General features: G+C 44.2%; 1 protein-coding gene across 1 annotated transcript in view; it reads left to right on the top strand.

Moving 5' to 3' along the window:
* The window catches only part of LOC129711821 (stomatin-like), a 46,913-nt gene extending 33,085 nt beyond the window's left edge, over positions 1-13,828 (top strand). Inside the window, exons 6-7 of the mRNA XM_055659757.1 lie at positions 4,261-4,395; positions 11,973-13,828. Coding sequence (XP_055515732.1) covers positions 4,261-4,395; positions 11,973-12,167 — 330 coding nt within the window. The 3' untranslated portion in view covers positions 12,168-13,828. The remainder of the gene's footprint in view (positions 1-4,260; positions 4,396-11,972) is intronic.
* The last annotated feature ends 264 nt before the right edge of the window (positions 13,829-14,092 follow it).

Here is a 14,092-nt window from a genome sequence, read left to right on the forward strand (position 1 = left end):
TTCACCCCAACCCCAACCCTACCCCAACTATTGTAGAATGCTCTACCCTGGTATGTGTTCACCTTATCCATGCCCCTTGTGATCTTGAACACATCAATAAGGTCATCACTCAGCCTTCTACGCTCTAACGAAAAGGGTCCCAGCCAAAGTTTTACATGGATTTTTTAGATAATTTTGAAGACGCAACTAAAGTCTAGGAGCCCCTCGATGGGTGGTAGTTTAGTTTCTTCTAAAGCACGGAAACAGGCCCTTCGACCCACTGGGTTTTTCGCAGACCAGCGATCCCAACACATTAATGGTATTCTACACACACTAGGGACAATCTACAATTGTTTACCGAAGCCAGTTTACCTACAAACCTGTTTACCTACAAATCGTATAGGTATTCTATTATGCCCCATGCGCACCAGATCTCTGCATGAATGCTTTGAATCCCCTTGTCATTTGAAAATGCTTAATTTGATTACCCCATAACCTTCTAATCTTGTACATTTAGGCCAGTTTTGTTCAGCCTATCCTCATGATTGAACCTTTTAAACCTTCATGTTTTAATCCTTTAAATCCTTGTGCTATTGTAGTGAAACTGTCCATTAGCCTCTCCAATCCAAAGCATCTTTCCTGAGATTTGCTCCCACTTTACTGAATACAGTTGGAGACTGTCATTTCCTCACCTTTTAAACCCTAACCCTTTTGAGCTAATGACCAACATTAGCCTTGTAGTTTTTGCATCTGTAGAAAGGTCTTCATTGATCTGAGTAGGTGGTATTTTAATTAAGCCGCAGGTCCAAACTTCCCTCCAATGGTGGTGCAGCAGTACAGTTGCTGCCTTCTGGTGCCTGAGTCCTAGGTTCAATCCTGACTACGGCTGCTTGTCTGTGCGGAGTTTGTACATTCTCCCCGTTACCTGCGTGGGATTTTCCCGGGAGTTACAGTTTCCTCCCACATTCCAAAGACGTACAGGTTTGTAGGGTTAATTGGCTAGGTAAAATTGTCAATTGTCCCTAGTGTGTGTAGGATAGTGCTAATGTGCAGAGATCGCTGGTTGACATGGACTCGGTGGGCCGAAGGGACTGTATCTCTTTGTATCTCTAAACTGAACTAAAAACTAAATTTGAAAAAATTCTAATTGAAAATGACCTCTAGACCTCTCACTACCCTACATTAAATTCCTTTTTGATCATTGTTTGCTTCTATCCACGCTTATTTACCCATAAACACAACCAAGTGTCTCCTAAAGTTATCTGAAGTGGAGGAAGGTTTTCTGGATGCTTTCAAGAGAGAGCTAAATAGCGGAGTCAGGGGATATGGGGAGAAGGCAGGAACGGGGTACTGATTGGGGATGATCAGCCACGATCACATTGAATGGCGGTGCTGGCTCAAAGGGCCAAATGGTCTATTCCTGCACCTATTGTCTATTGTTTAGTTTAGAAATACAGCACGAACTCGGGCCCTTCGGCCCAACGAGTCCACACCGATCAGTGATACCCGCACATTAACATTATTCTAAACACATTAGGGACAATTTACAGGTACACCAAGCCAATTAACCTACAAGCCTGTACGTCTTTGGAGTGTGAGAGGAAACCGAAGGTCTCGGAGAAAACCCATGCGGTCACGGGGAGAAGATATAAACTCTATATAGACAGCGCCCGTAGTCAGGATCGAACCCGGGTCTCTGGTGCAGTAAGGCAGCAACTCTACCGCTGCGCCACCGTGCCGCTGAAGTTGTGTTGTGTAATTGTAATATTGTTATTGAGAGAATAGGGTGCCATGTGATGATGTTGTCTATAATTGGAACCACATGGAAAAAAATATGTGTGATTAGTTTTCTCATGTTGTTTTATCCTTATCACAGGAGTATTTATCAGTTTTTTGGTTTAGAATACCAAAAATGGCAGCGGCATGTTATCATAAAAATAGCTTCAAAGTCCAATAATTGGCAACCTCATATTTTTATCCTCTTGTTTAATTATTTTACTGCACGCTGTATTTAACACAGCCGGTCGTGCCATAATTAAAGCTCTGAGTCATTATGTAATAAAAGGAATCACAGATGCTTGTCAAAGATAGACACAATATGCTGTAGTAACTCAGTGGGTCAGGCAGCATCTCTGGAGAACATGGATAGGTGATAGGTCAGGATTCTTCTTCCGGTCTGAAGAAGAAATGTTCTGAACTGAAATGTCGCTTATCCATATTTTCCAGAGATGTTGCCTGACGCACAGCTTCACTTTAGCGCTTTTGAAGGGTCTCAACCCGAAACATCGCTAATTCCCTCTCTCCATGGATGTTGCCTCATCCGCTGAGTTTTTCCAGCATTGGCAGTTCTTTCTTAAACATCTTTATTATAGTCATTCCTCTGTGCTCTCTGCAATCTGTAAATCACCCACATCTCCTGCTGTGACCTAACTCTTTATGTCCTATGCTTTCTGACCAGAATAGTCTTCAGAATAAGCAAAAATATTTTTAAAATCCTCTCTCTTGACATCATTCATTCATTACTTTTGACGGCTCTCCATTCATACAGCCCTCAACTATCTGTCCTGCTCTTTGAACCGCTTGATATTTTCCAAATGTATTAGTTTACTGTCTGTGCCTTTAGTTGTTTATTTGTTGCAGGTGGACTTGAAGATGACCTCTTTTAGTCATCAGCTGTTAAATCTACAACGAGTCTGAAGAAGGATCTCGATCCGAAACTCCACCCATTCCTTCTATCCAGCGATGCTAACTGTCCCACTGAGTTACTCCAGCCTTTAGTGTGTGTCTACTGCTTCCACCTTTCCGTATAGAACATAGAATATAATGCACATTGTTTTTGCAGTGTTCCAGAGAAAACAATCCCAGCCTGCCCAGGCTCTTCTTGGAACTAATATATCCTAATCCAGGCAGTATTCTGGCAAATCACTGCACCCTTTCCAAAGCCTCCACATCCTTCCTGTAATGTGATCAGAACTGCACGCAATACTCCAAATGCGGCCTAACCAAAGCATTATAAAGTTGCTTCCTGACTCTGGTACTCAATGCTCCAACCTATGAAGGCAAGCCCATCATATGCCTTCTCTACCACTCTCTCTACTTGTGCTTGCCCCTGTCAGAGGGATATGGACTTTGAGTCTAACAACTGTACATCAATGCTGTTAAGTCTCTTGCCATTATTTGTATATTTTCTCCTTGGATACGACCTCCCATAGTGCACACTTGCTCGGGTTTGGGTTAGGATTTAAAGAAGTGAATGTTGCCATTGTAGACGTGAGATGGGGAAGGAAGTGGTGCAGTGGATCACTAACGTAACTATCAACAGCAGATATTCCCGAGAGCAGGTCATAGAATGCACAACACACAGCTGGTGACTCACCTGATTCCCCAGAGCCCTCCCACCACACACAAACAAACCACAAGTCAGGTGTATGCTTCAACTCTGTCCATTTGCTTGCAGTGGTCCAGCTCCAACAATGCTCAAGCTTACAACCCTCCACAAGAAACTAACCTGTCTGATTTGTGCTTTCCTAAATATAACCTCCCTCTGCCGTATGGTTTTGGTAGGCACCATCCATGCAATGAACTGAAGGAACATGACAAGATTGCATTAACAGCACCTCCTAAACACATACCCTAAATCATTAGTCAAACGAGGCAGCAGACATATGGGGACAGTGTATGAAGTTCCCCTCCAAATCAAGTACTGTCCTAACCCTAACCCAATTGCCATTTCTTTCTCATGGAGTCTAAATTCTTGAATTCCCTTCATCACTCTGAGGATGCTTTCCATCAAAAGGAGGGCAGTGATTCAAGAAGGCAGCTTACCATCAGCTTTGTAGGGGTTTTGGAAAGGGGCAATTAATGTATGACTAGAAGTGGCTTGGTGTCAAACTTTGATCATTCTTTTGGAAATAACCTCTGGGCTCTCAAAGTTAGAAACAGTGCTGGAGGGACTCAGCGAGTCAGGCATCTGTGAAGGGAATGGACATTTTGGGGTGAGACCCTTGCAAGTCTGAAGATGGGTCCCAACCTAAAGTGTTGCCTGTCCATTCCCTCCACAGATGCTCCCTGACTCACTGAGTCTCTCCAGTCTTTTGCTGAGGATTCCAGCATGTGGAGTCTCTTCAGTCTCTTCAGTTAGGTTTGGAGAAGGGACTGGCTTTGTATAGTGTCATTGCTTCATGAGAGTGATATTAGTGATGAATGTTTTCAGTTTTCCAGAGAAAATTGCACAGCTTTGGTAATTTTCACCAGTAAATGCACTGCTTGCTACTCCCACAGACAACCCTGGACGTTGCCACAGATGAATGGGGAATTAAGGTTGAGCGTGTGGAGATCAAGGATGTGAAGCTGCCTGTGCAACTGCAGCGAGCAATGGCAGCAGAAGCCGAGGCTTCAAGGGAGGCCAGAGCCAAGGTAATTTACGGCAGATTCAGTGCTCCCCACTGTATTCTGTGTGGCATAACAACGCCTTGTGTAGACATGCATTTATCTGATTTCTCTGCTCTGCAGATAAGGACTTCTTTCTATTTGTGTGGTTTTAATCCAGTTTATCTCCTCAACCTCCCATCTTTGCACAAACAGGAATAACAAGTCAAGTCAAGACAAGTCAAGTTTATTTGTCACATACACATATGAGATGTGCAGTGAAATGAAAGTGGCAATGCTCGCGGACTTTTGTGCAAAAGACAAGCAACAAAACAACCAAACAAATTATAAACACAATCATAACACACATATTCTTTTACATAAAAAATAATGGAAGGAAAAACGTTCAGTAGAGTTAGTCCCTGGTGAGATAGGCGTTTACAGTCTGAATTGCCTCTGGGAAGAAACTCCTTCTCAACCTCTCCATTCTCACCGCATGGCAACGGAGGCGTTTGCCTGACCGTAGCAGCTGGAACAGTCCGTTGCAGGGGTGGAAGGGGTCTCCCATGATTTTATTTACTCTGGAGTTGCACCTCCTGTTGTATAGTTCCTGCAGGGGGGCGAGTGAAGTTCCCATAGTGCGTTCAGCCGAACGCACTACTCTCTGCAGAGCCTTCTTGTCCTTGACAGAGTAATTCCCAAACCAGATGGTAATGTTCCCGGACAAGATGCTTTCCACCACCGCTGCGTAGAAGCACTGGAGGATCCTCGGAGACACTCTGAATTTCCTCAATTGCTTGAGGTGGTAAAGGCGCTGCCTTGCCTTACTCACGAGTGCTGAGGCGTGTGATGCCCATGTCATATCCTCGGAGATGTGGACTCCCAGATATTTAAAACAGTTCGCCCTATCCACAGGATCCCCATTTATCCTCAATGGAGTGTACGTCCTCGGATGATGTGCCCTCCTAAAGTCCATGATCAGCTCCTTCGTTTTTTTGATGTTCAAGAGGAGGCTGTTATCCTGGCACCAGAGTGCTAGATCAGCCACCTCCTCCCGGTAGGCCTTCTCATCATTGTCTGAGATCAGGCCCACCACCACAGTGTCATCAGCAAACTTAATTATTGAGTTGGAGCTGAACCTAGCCACACAGTCATGTGTGTACAGGGAGTACAATAGGGGGCTGAGGGCGCAACCCTGGGGCGATCCTGTCCTCAGGGTGAGGGACTTTGATGTATTCCCTCCCATCTTGACTACCTGGGGCCTGGCGGTGAGAAAGTCCAGGACCCAGGCACACAGGGAGGTGTTGGGCCCCAATTCCATTAGCTTCCCGGCCAGTCTGGTGGGGACTATCGTGTTGAAGGCTGAACTGTAGTCTATGAACAGCATCCTCTCGTAGCCCCCCTTCTGGCTGTCCAGATGGGAGAGAGCGGTGTGCAAGACCTGGGAGACCGCATCGTCCGTGGACCTGTTCGGACGATATGCGAACTGCAACGGGTCCATGTTCCGAGGGAGGAAGGCGCAGATGTGATTTTTCACCAGCCTCTCAAAGCATTTCATGACTACCGAGGTAAGGGCCACCGGATGGTAGTCGTTCAGACAGGCTGGGGAGGCATTTTTTGGTACCGGTACAATGATGGATTTTTTGAAGCAGGCAGGGACCACGGACTTGTCCAGGGAGAGGTTGAATAATGTAGTGAGCACTGGAGCTAGCTGCGTAGCACAGGAATTGACAAATATCATGATGGGAATTATCAGTTAATCATTCAGCAATCTTATCTGAATTTTGCAATAAATGTTCTGGCGATTAATATAGTTTAGCATTTCTTTCTCTTGGTCGCTGCTGCTTCAGAAACACTATTTGAATGTCCTATTTTCTCAGAATCAGCATATCTATTTTGATAGGCAGAAGCTTCTGTGAGCAAGGTTACTTGATAGTCATGCCGTGTATCTGTATTGACAGACAAGGGGATCCCATGAATTAGCTGTCTGCTGTTGCTCACAATTGTGAGGCAGAGGAGTATTAGCTTGGATAATTGGAGTTTGTACACGTCCAGACCAATTAAAATTTAAATGAATACACTTGCTCAGGCCATGTGCTGCGACTTGAATGAGTGAGGTGTCTTGGCTGCCGATATATTTGGACTTTGTTTGTTGAGCATTGGATTCTAGACTGCTGGAGACTTCTGGGATTTATTTACACTCAAGGCTGCCTTGGGTTTCCAGAATTAGATACCTTGGAGCAACTCGTATTCAATGTGCATTTGAACTAGTTTAACATTACTAGCATTTCTGTATCAAAGATATTTATCCAGGGGAAAGTTTTGCTCTGCTGTAGATTGCGGACGCAGAATTGGAAACATTGGTAACTTCTCATTAACCTTTGATATGATCATTGATATCCATTCACACGTTAGAAAGATTAAGTGTAATGAGTTGGATTTTGTTTTACACTTGGTAGATCAATGTTATACCTTGTTAAAAACTGCCCTATTTGATTGCTACTGTATATCACACGTGACATGTCACAGTGAGACTCTTTGTTTTGTACACCATACACCAAGTATGCAAAGAGTCGCCACGTATAGGGTGCCGACACAGTTGCAAAGTCTTCACAGTAGTCCACAATCGTCCCTCGTTGTTCACTTGGCAGCCCTCAAACAATGGGCCCCATTGTCCACCGCAGGCTGTCCGACGTCCAGCACCCGCTGTGGGCCTGTCCTTAGCCGCCTGCCGCCGAGTCCTCTCTCGGACGGCTCTGCGGCATTCGTCGGGAGCTTCCGACTGTCCTCCACGCTCTCTTGATATATTTCATGTCCAGAGATTTTCACACAAAGGGTGATGGGTGTATGGAACGTGCTGCCGAAAGAGGTAGTAGAGGCAAGGACTATAGCACCATTTAAGAAGTAATTAGGTACATGGGATTGGACAGGTTTAGAGGAATATGGGCCAAACACAGCGACATGAGACTAGTGTAGATGGGACATGTTGGGCTGAAAGAGCGCGCTTCCACACTGTGACTCTATGACACTGACATATTGTGAAACATGGATGCTGTTGACCGGATGAACAAGATCGTCCATGCAAAGTGGGTCCCACGTGGAATAAACAGGCTGAGTGAGCTGATATTTGTGGTGGGAATGGTTGAAGGAGGAATGCTGGCTAAAATGTTGAGAATGCTCTGCTCTTCAACCATCTCATAGGATATTAAACACCATGTTTAATATTTGAAGATATCGGACCCACTGCTGGCACCAGCCTAGATTGAACGTGCAAGTCTCCGTGCGGGTTCATATGAATTTTACTACTAGCCCAGCAAAGCTATCTTATGTTGCATGTTTGTGCTTGTCCTTTCCCTGCTCCAAAAGCCTTAAACAAGACTGAACGAGTCTCAAAGGCTCACCAATTGCCAGTATTTGTTGCTGGATGGATATTGTTGGACGAAGGTTCAGTTCCTGAGCTATAACTGAACATCATCGTTGTCCACTGGGGCGACAATCTTGCCCATTTTCTTGTTCTTCTCAGTCCTGCCACACTCCTATGTCTCTTAGTTTAGAGATACAGCACGGAAACAGGCCCTTCTGCCCACCGAGTCCATGCCGACCAGCGATCCCCATACACTAACACTATACACTAGGGACAATTTCAAATTGATTACCAAAGCCAATTAACCTACAGACGCATGGAGTGTGGGAGGAAACCGGAGCACCTGGAGAAAACCCACCGGGCACGGGGAGAATGTACAAACTCCGTACAGACAGAACCTGTAGTCGGGATCGAACCCTAATCGCTAGTGCTGATAGCGCTGTAAGGCAGCAGCTTTACCGCTGCTCCACCGTGCCGCCCATAATCTTCTAGCGTCTGATTTCTGAAGTTGCTTGCAGATCACCCTTGCCACTTGATTACCTCGGCTCAGATCGAGGGAACACAACAACGTACTTGTCTCGGTCCATCTGCCAGCTGCAAAAAAAACCTATGAAAGAATGTATTTAATTTCTAATACCGCATGGAATTTCCTTGCACCAGTTTTTTTTTTAAATGGTTTTGTTTCTGAGTGAAGCCGCAGGGCTTTTCATTCCCCTTAAAATGTAACTTGAGTAACCAGTTTGTTGGTTTCATAACCACTATTTTAAGACTAACTGGAAGTTTGCAAAATCCCCTTAGGCAAAGAGTTGCTAATCTTAACATTGCCATTTATACTTGGGGCACTGACAATAAGGCATTGATAAACAACGTGACTGTCACATGACACATTCCACTCTTGCCATGGCAGGCAGTAACCAAGCTCTCGAACTGGTAACAAAGAGTGAGGGAAAAATGCTTCTCCTGGGTGTAAAATTCTATCTTCGGCATATTCCACGGTTAAATAATTTTCCTAAGTAATATTCAAATCTATAAATTTGAATCATGTCAAAGTCAACTCTGTCAATAACATTTATATGTGGAGCGCATGGATATGCAGGGAATGAAGGGACAAGAATTGTGTGCAGGTAGATAAGAGATGGTCGTGGCATCATGTTCAGCATGTTCATGTTGTGGGACAAAGGGTGTGTTCTGGTGTTAGTCTGTTCATAAGTTCTAGGAGCAGAATTAGGCTATTTGGCCCATCAAGTCTACTCCGCCATTTAATCATGGCTGATCTATCTTTTCCTCTCAAACCTAATCTCCTGTTTTAGCTTCACAACACCTGACGCATTTACTAATCAAGAATCTGTCAATCTTCACCTTAAAAATAGCAATTGACGGCCTCCATTTCCACAGATTCACCACCCTCTTCTCTGGAGCATAAATATTTTGTTACATTGCTTTCAGCTAACATTTTTTTTGACACTTGGCTTAAAACCAGTTTCAATGTATATTCAGGCATGATATTCTTCCGACTTAAATCGGAATTCCTATTATTTTGTTTTCCTATTTTTGTGCCCGATTAGTTGGCGGCCAATCAACCGCTGTCTCTAAGGGGGTTGCGTCCAATCGCCGACCAGCTTCACTTAAAATTCCAGTCCAATCAACAAATCGGTCTCCTGCCGTCCAATCAGCCGCTGTCTCCAAGGGCGTTGTGCCCAATCACATAATGCACCGGTCACTCGCCAGCCAATCAGAAGCAGTCTCCGAGGGACGTTGCGGCTAGCTTCCCTAACTGAATCAGAAGATGGCTGCAGCCAAAATCACATTTTCTGTGCTGTTTGCACACAGTGCTAGGCAAAGTGACATTTTATGTAACAATTTTTTCATAATATCATGCCTGTATATTTTAGCCGCTGCCTGCCATACTCCTCTCACCACATTTGTAGTCAAATCAGGATATCAACGCTTTGGGCGGCAAGGTGGCACAGCGGCAGAGTTGCCGCCTTACAGCGCCGGTGACGCGGGTTCGATCCTGAATACGGGAGCTGTCTGTACGGAGTTTGTGCGTTTTCCCCGTGACCACGTAGGATTTCCCCGGGTGCTCCTGTTTCCTCTCACATTCCAAAGGTATACAGATTTGTAGGTAAATTGGCTTTGGTTAAAAACCGCAAATTGTCTAGTGCTAATGTATGGGGATTGCTGGTTGGCACGGACTCGGTGGGCTGAAGGACCTGTTTCCGCTCTGTATCTCTAAACTGAACCAAACTCTGGACTCAGATGAGTCTGAAGAACATATTGGGAAGTTAATAAGTGGTGCCCTGAACTCAAGCTGTAACTTTGGACTACATGCTTGATAAACAGCTCTGAGATAAGTCGTCAATAACCAGCAGGTTAAATTAACCCTCTGTAGACCTGAATGGATCATGTAAAGCAATGTTTAATTTGGCATTGTGTTCGGCATAAACAAGGGCCTGTACCTGTTCTGCACTGTTCTACACATGCCTGCCAGACACAGGTGTGCATTCTGACCTTTCCTGATCTGTATTCAGCCATGAAGATCCAAATGATCCGGATGACTTAACCATTCCCAGCCTTTGGGCAGCAGGCTACAGGAAACTGCTCTTAGTCCAGCATGGAATTGGCAGGAATTTGACACCAGGAGTAGAATGGTAGTGCCACCTTACGCAGCTAGTGACTGTTGTGAAGTTGAATCTCAAAGAATGTTAACAGGGATTCTAGATGCTACAGATTAGACATCATATGTGTGCAAGATCATTGGTTTCCAAACAGATGATTGCTTTCTACCCAGATTCTGGATACTGTACCCCTCTCCCCCTGTGGTTGAGCACAAATTTTGTATTTCTGGAAATCCTTCAGCTAGTAACTCCTGTTGAATGAAACAATGTTCAAACAATGAACGGGATACTGAGTTGGATGATCAGCCATGATCATATTAAATGGCGGTGCAGGCTCGAAGGGCCGAATGGCCTACTCCTGCACCTAATTTCTATGTTTCTATGTTTCTATGAACAAAGTAACTGCTGTTGAATGAAACAATGCTTTGAAGCAAAGGAAAGTCCCCATTTAGTCTCTGTGTTTGACAGCCTTTCACTTGCTATGTGTCTGAACTGTTTTTGCCTCTGCAATGGCCTTGATCAATTGTTCCACAAAAACTAAACACTAAATTAAATATCACAGTCTAAGCTAACCTCTATTTCTAGTTTCACAGCCTGAAGCATTTCTGCCTTATCAAACTCTTCAATAATCTTGAAGATCACTATTCATATAAGATTGTTAAGGACTTGGACCCACTAGAGTCAGGAAACATGTTCCCGATGAGTCCATGACTCCCAATGTTGGGGGAGTCCAGAACTAGGAGCCACAGTTTAAGAATAAGGAGTAAGCCATTTAGAACGGAGACGAGGAAACACTTTTCTCACAGAATGGTGAGTCTGTGGAATTCTCTGCAGGAATTCGGTGAAGGCAGGTTCTCTGGATGCTTTCAAGAGAGAGCTAGATAGGGCTCTTAAAAATAGCGTAGTCAGGGGATATGGGGAGAAGGCAGGAACGGGATACTGATTGGGGATGATCAGCCATGATCACATTGAATGGCGATGCCAAAAGGCCTGCTCCTGCACCTATTGTCTTGTCTATTATCAGTCTTCCCTGCTACGTAATGCTCCATTCTATGAAGTCTTTGCACTTATTTCATCTCTCCCTTATTCTTGCTATAATGTAGGAACCAGATTTAAGTGGGATTTAAATATGGCATTATCATCTGATTTCCAATTCTATTCCACGAAAAGCAACCCCAATGCTATGTTTTGTTTATGGCACTATTAACCTGCTCCATTTCTTGGTAATTTAAAAAAAAACATACAGATCCTTCATTTAATTTAGCGGCAAGAGCACAGAAATGCCGACCAGCGATCACCCCGTACCCTAGCACTATGCTCATCATCTTCATCATCATCATCATTGGCGGTCACTCGAAATGAGTATGACTGCCCTCTCCTCTTCATGGGGTCGTCTACTTGTGGGTCTGCAGATGTCTGTAGAGGCCAATCCACGATCCACACACCTTGGTGCAACGTGGGCAGTGGAGACTGGTGGTGGTTGGTAGTTGTCGAGCCCTCTTCTCTCATTACGGTGCTGTCGCTTTGTCTATTTTTTCACAGGTCTAATCCTAAAAGCGTTTCCATTTATTTAGTTGTGAATGTATTTGTTTTCCTTGTGTTCTGCAATTCCCTACAGCCATTGACCATGTTTGTTCCTGCAGGTGATCGCAGCCGAAGGAGAAATGAATGCTTCCAGGGCCCTGAAAGAAGCTGCTATCGTGATCTCCGAGTCTCCAGCGGCACTGCAGCTGCGTTACCTGCAGACCCTGACTACCATCGCAGCGGAGAAGAACTCCACCATTGTGTTCCCTCTGCCCATGGACCTGGTGCAAAATATTATGGGAGCAAGAAAGTGACGTAACTAAACGTGACCACCGTTTGTCTGTATGTTTTTCCAATGGCACCTTTGATTAGAATGACTTTTAATTTTCTTTTTCCATGCAAGGGTACTGGTTTACATTAATGATGGATTGATGGTCCCACCTTGATGGGCTGTCCTGGCCGACACGCACCATGTAAATGCTTCCGCATCTGTTAAAGCCGAGTTTCAGAATGTAACGATACAATGACGGGCAAATTCACAGCTCACAGTTGTTCTCTAGGCCCGAGCAGACTATTAATTTAGCCATTGCCGGTTTCACATTTCTATTGTTCTAGCGTTGACCTAAATGTCTGAACAGCAAAACTGAGCAGCTTGTTAGCCATTAATTTTCAAAGCCAATACTATTCTCCACACACTTGCCAATTTGATTTAATACAATTGATTCTTCATTGCATGATGCATGGTCCAGTCACAATCTTAAAACCTGCACAGTCCAAGTGTGGCCATTGCCACTTGACCCTACACTTGAGAACTCGTGAGGAGAACAACAATAGCATAAGATATTTGCTTCTACTGCGATGCTGTTGAATTTTTGGAAATCTGTATTGAAACATTTTCCTATCCATGTCCTTGGACAATTAATCAGCATATCATTATTTGTGAGAAGTATTCAAATGTGTACTTCTATAAATGCATGTGGTTTATTTCCAAAATCCCCCAAAATAAATTATTTCTTTTGCAATGAGGCCTGTCTAAGATTCCCTCTCTGAGCAACAGACATCACACCACTGATCTCAGAGTCACCCCTCAAAGGCAAGATCAGCATTTGGTCACGTTGTTCAGGATTTTGAAAGCCCTGACCACAATTAGAACATATTTATCCAGGCTAGCATGTGTCATCATGCTGTAGCTCCCTGCAAGGTTGAACCTGTAGCGTGAACATTATTACAGTAAGCCCAGCTCACATATACACTGGCTTCACACAAAATGCCTTTAGACTGTTCGGCAAACAGAGGGGAAACTAGCTCAGTTCATCAGAGAAAGTGGAAAGGGCTCGCCCTGTAGAGTGCTTCTGCCCTACGGTAGGAGTTGAAGGTGCATAGTTGGACCAGGGACATTGCTCACTATCTAGCCAATAAAGATTTCTCGGGAAGCACTTGGAGCTAATAATGGCTACAATTTAAACACAAAACACATATCTGCATTATTTTTGTGAACTTGCCTTCATACCATTTTAACTCCGTCGGTCATAATTAATTCAGCTGTACACTAGACAGATTTCCAGGTGACCATCGTCACTCCTTTTTTTGTCTGTTTTTCAATCCAATGTGGACTGGAATCAGCCCAGCTTCGAGAGTGAATGGGGCCCCAGTACAAGGTAAAGCATGCTTTTCAAACAGCTGAGGCTCCCTATATTGAGTTCCCATTTTTATTGACCAAGGCAGGGTTTTAAAGGCCTTACAATACAATGCTATACACTGTATAATTTTACCACTCTTGAAGTTTATGAATGTAAATTCAGTAGCATTTTAGAATGTAATCGATATGTCATAACCAAGGCTTTTCTTCCAGAAATTAATACTTTTCACATTATGGAATGTTTCTGAAAGCATGTTCAATATGGTTGTAGTAGTGTACTTTTATAATTCAGCTTGCAATGCATTTAATAAATGTTATCAATCAAAGTCTCCATCACCTATTTGTTTGTAGCTTCTTTCTTTTCCAACGGTGTGGTACTCCATTGGTGCTGCACCAAGATGTCACTGGTTTACTGATCAAATGCTGGAGTCGGGTTTGACCTGACTGCTGTCCCTGAGCTTGGGTTGATGTACCAGGTTACAGGCTACTTGGAGCAATACCAAACCAGCACAACTTTGTTTTCACAAAGCCTTTACCCTTTTTTCATCTACTGCATGTATTTCCCCCCCCCCCCCCCCCAAGGCTCAGTGCTATTGTTGA

Source organism: Leucoraja erinacea, chromosome 31, assembly GCF_028641065.1.
Source record: "Leucoraja erinacea ecotype New England chromosome 31, Leri_hhj_1, whole genome shotgun sequence".
Lineage (NCBI taxonomy): Eukaryota > Metazoa > Chordata > Chondrichthyes > Rajiformes > Rajidae > Leucoraja > Leucoraja erinaceus.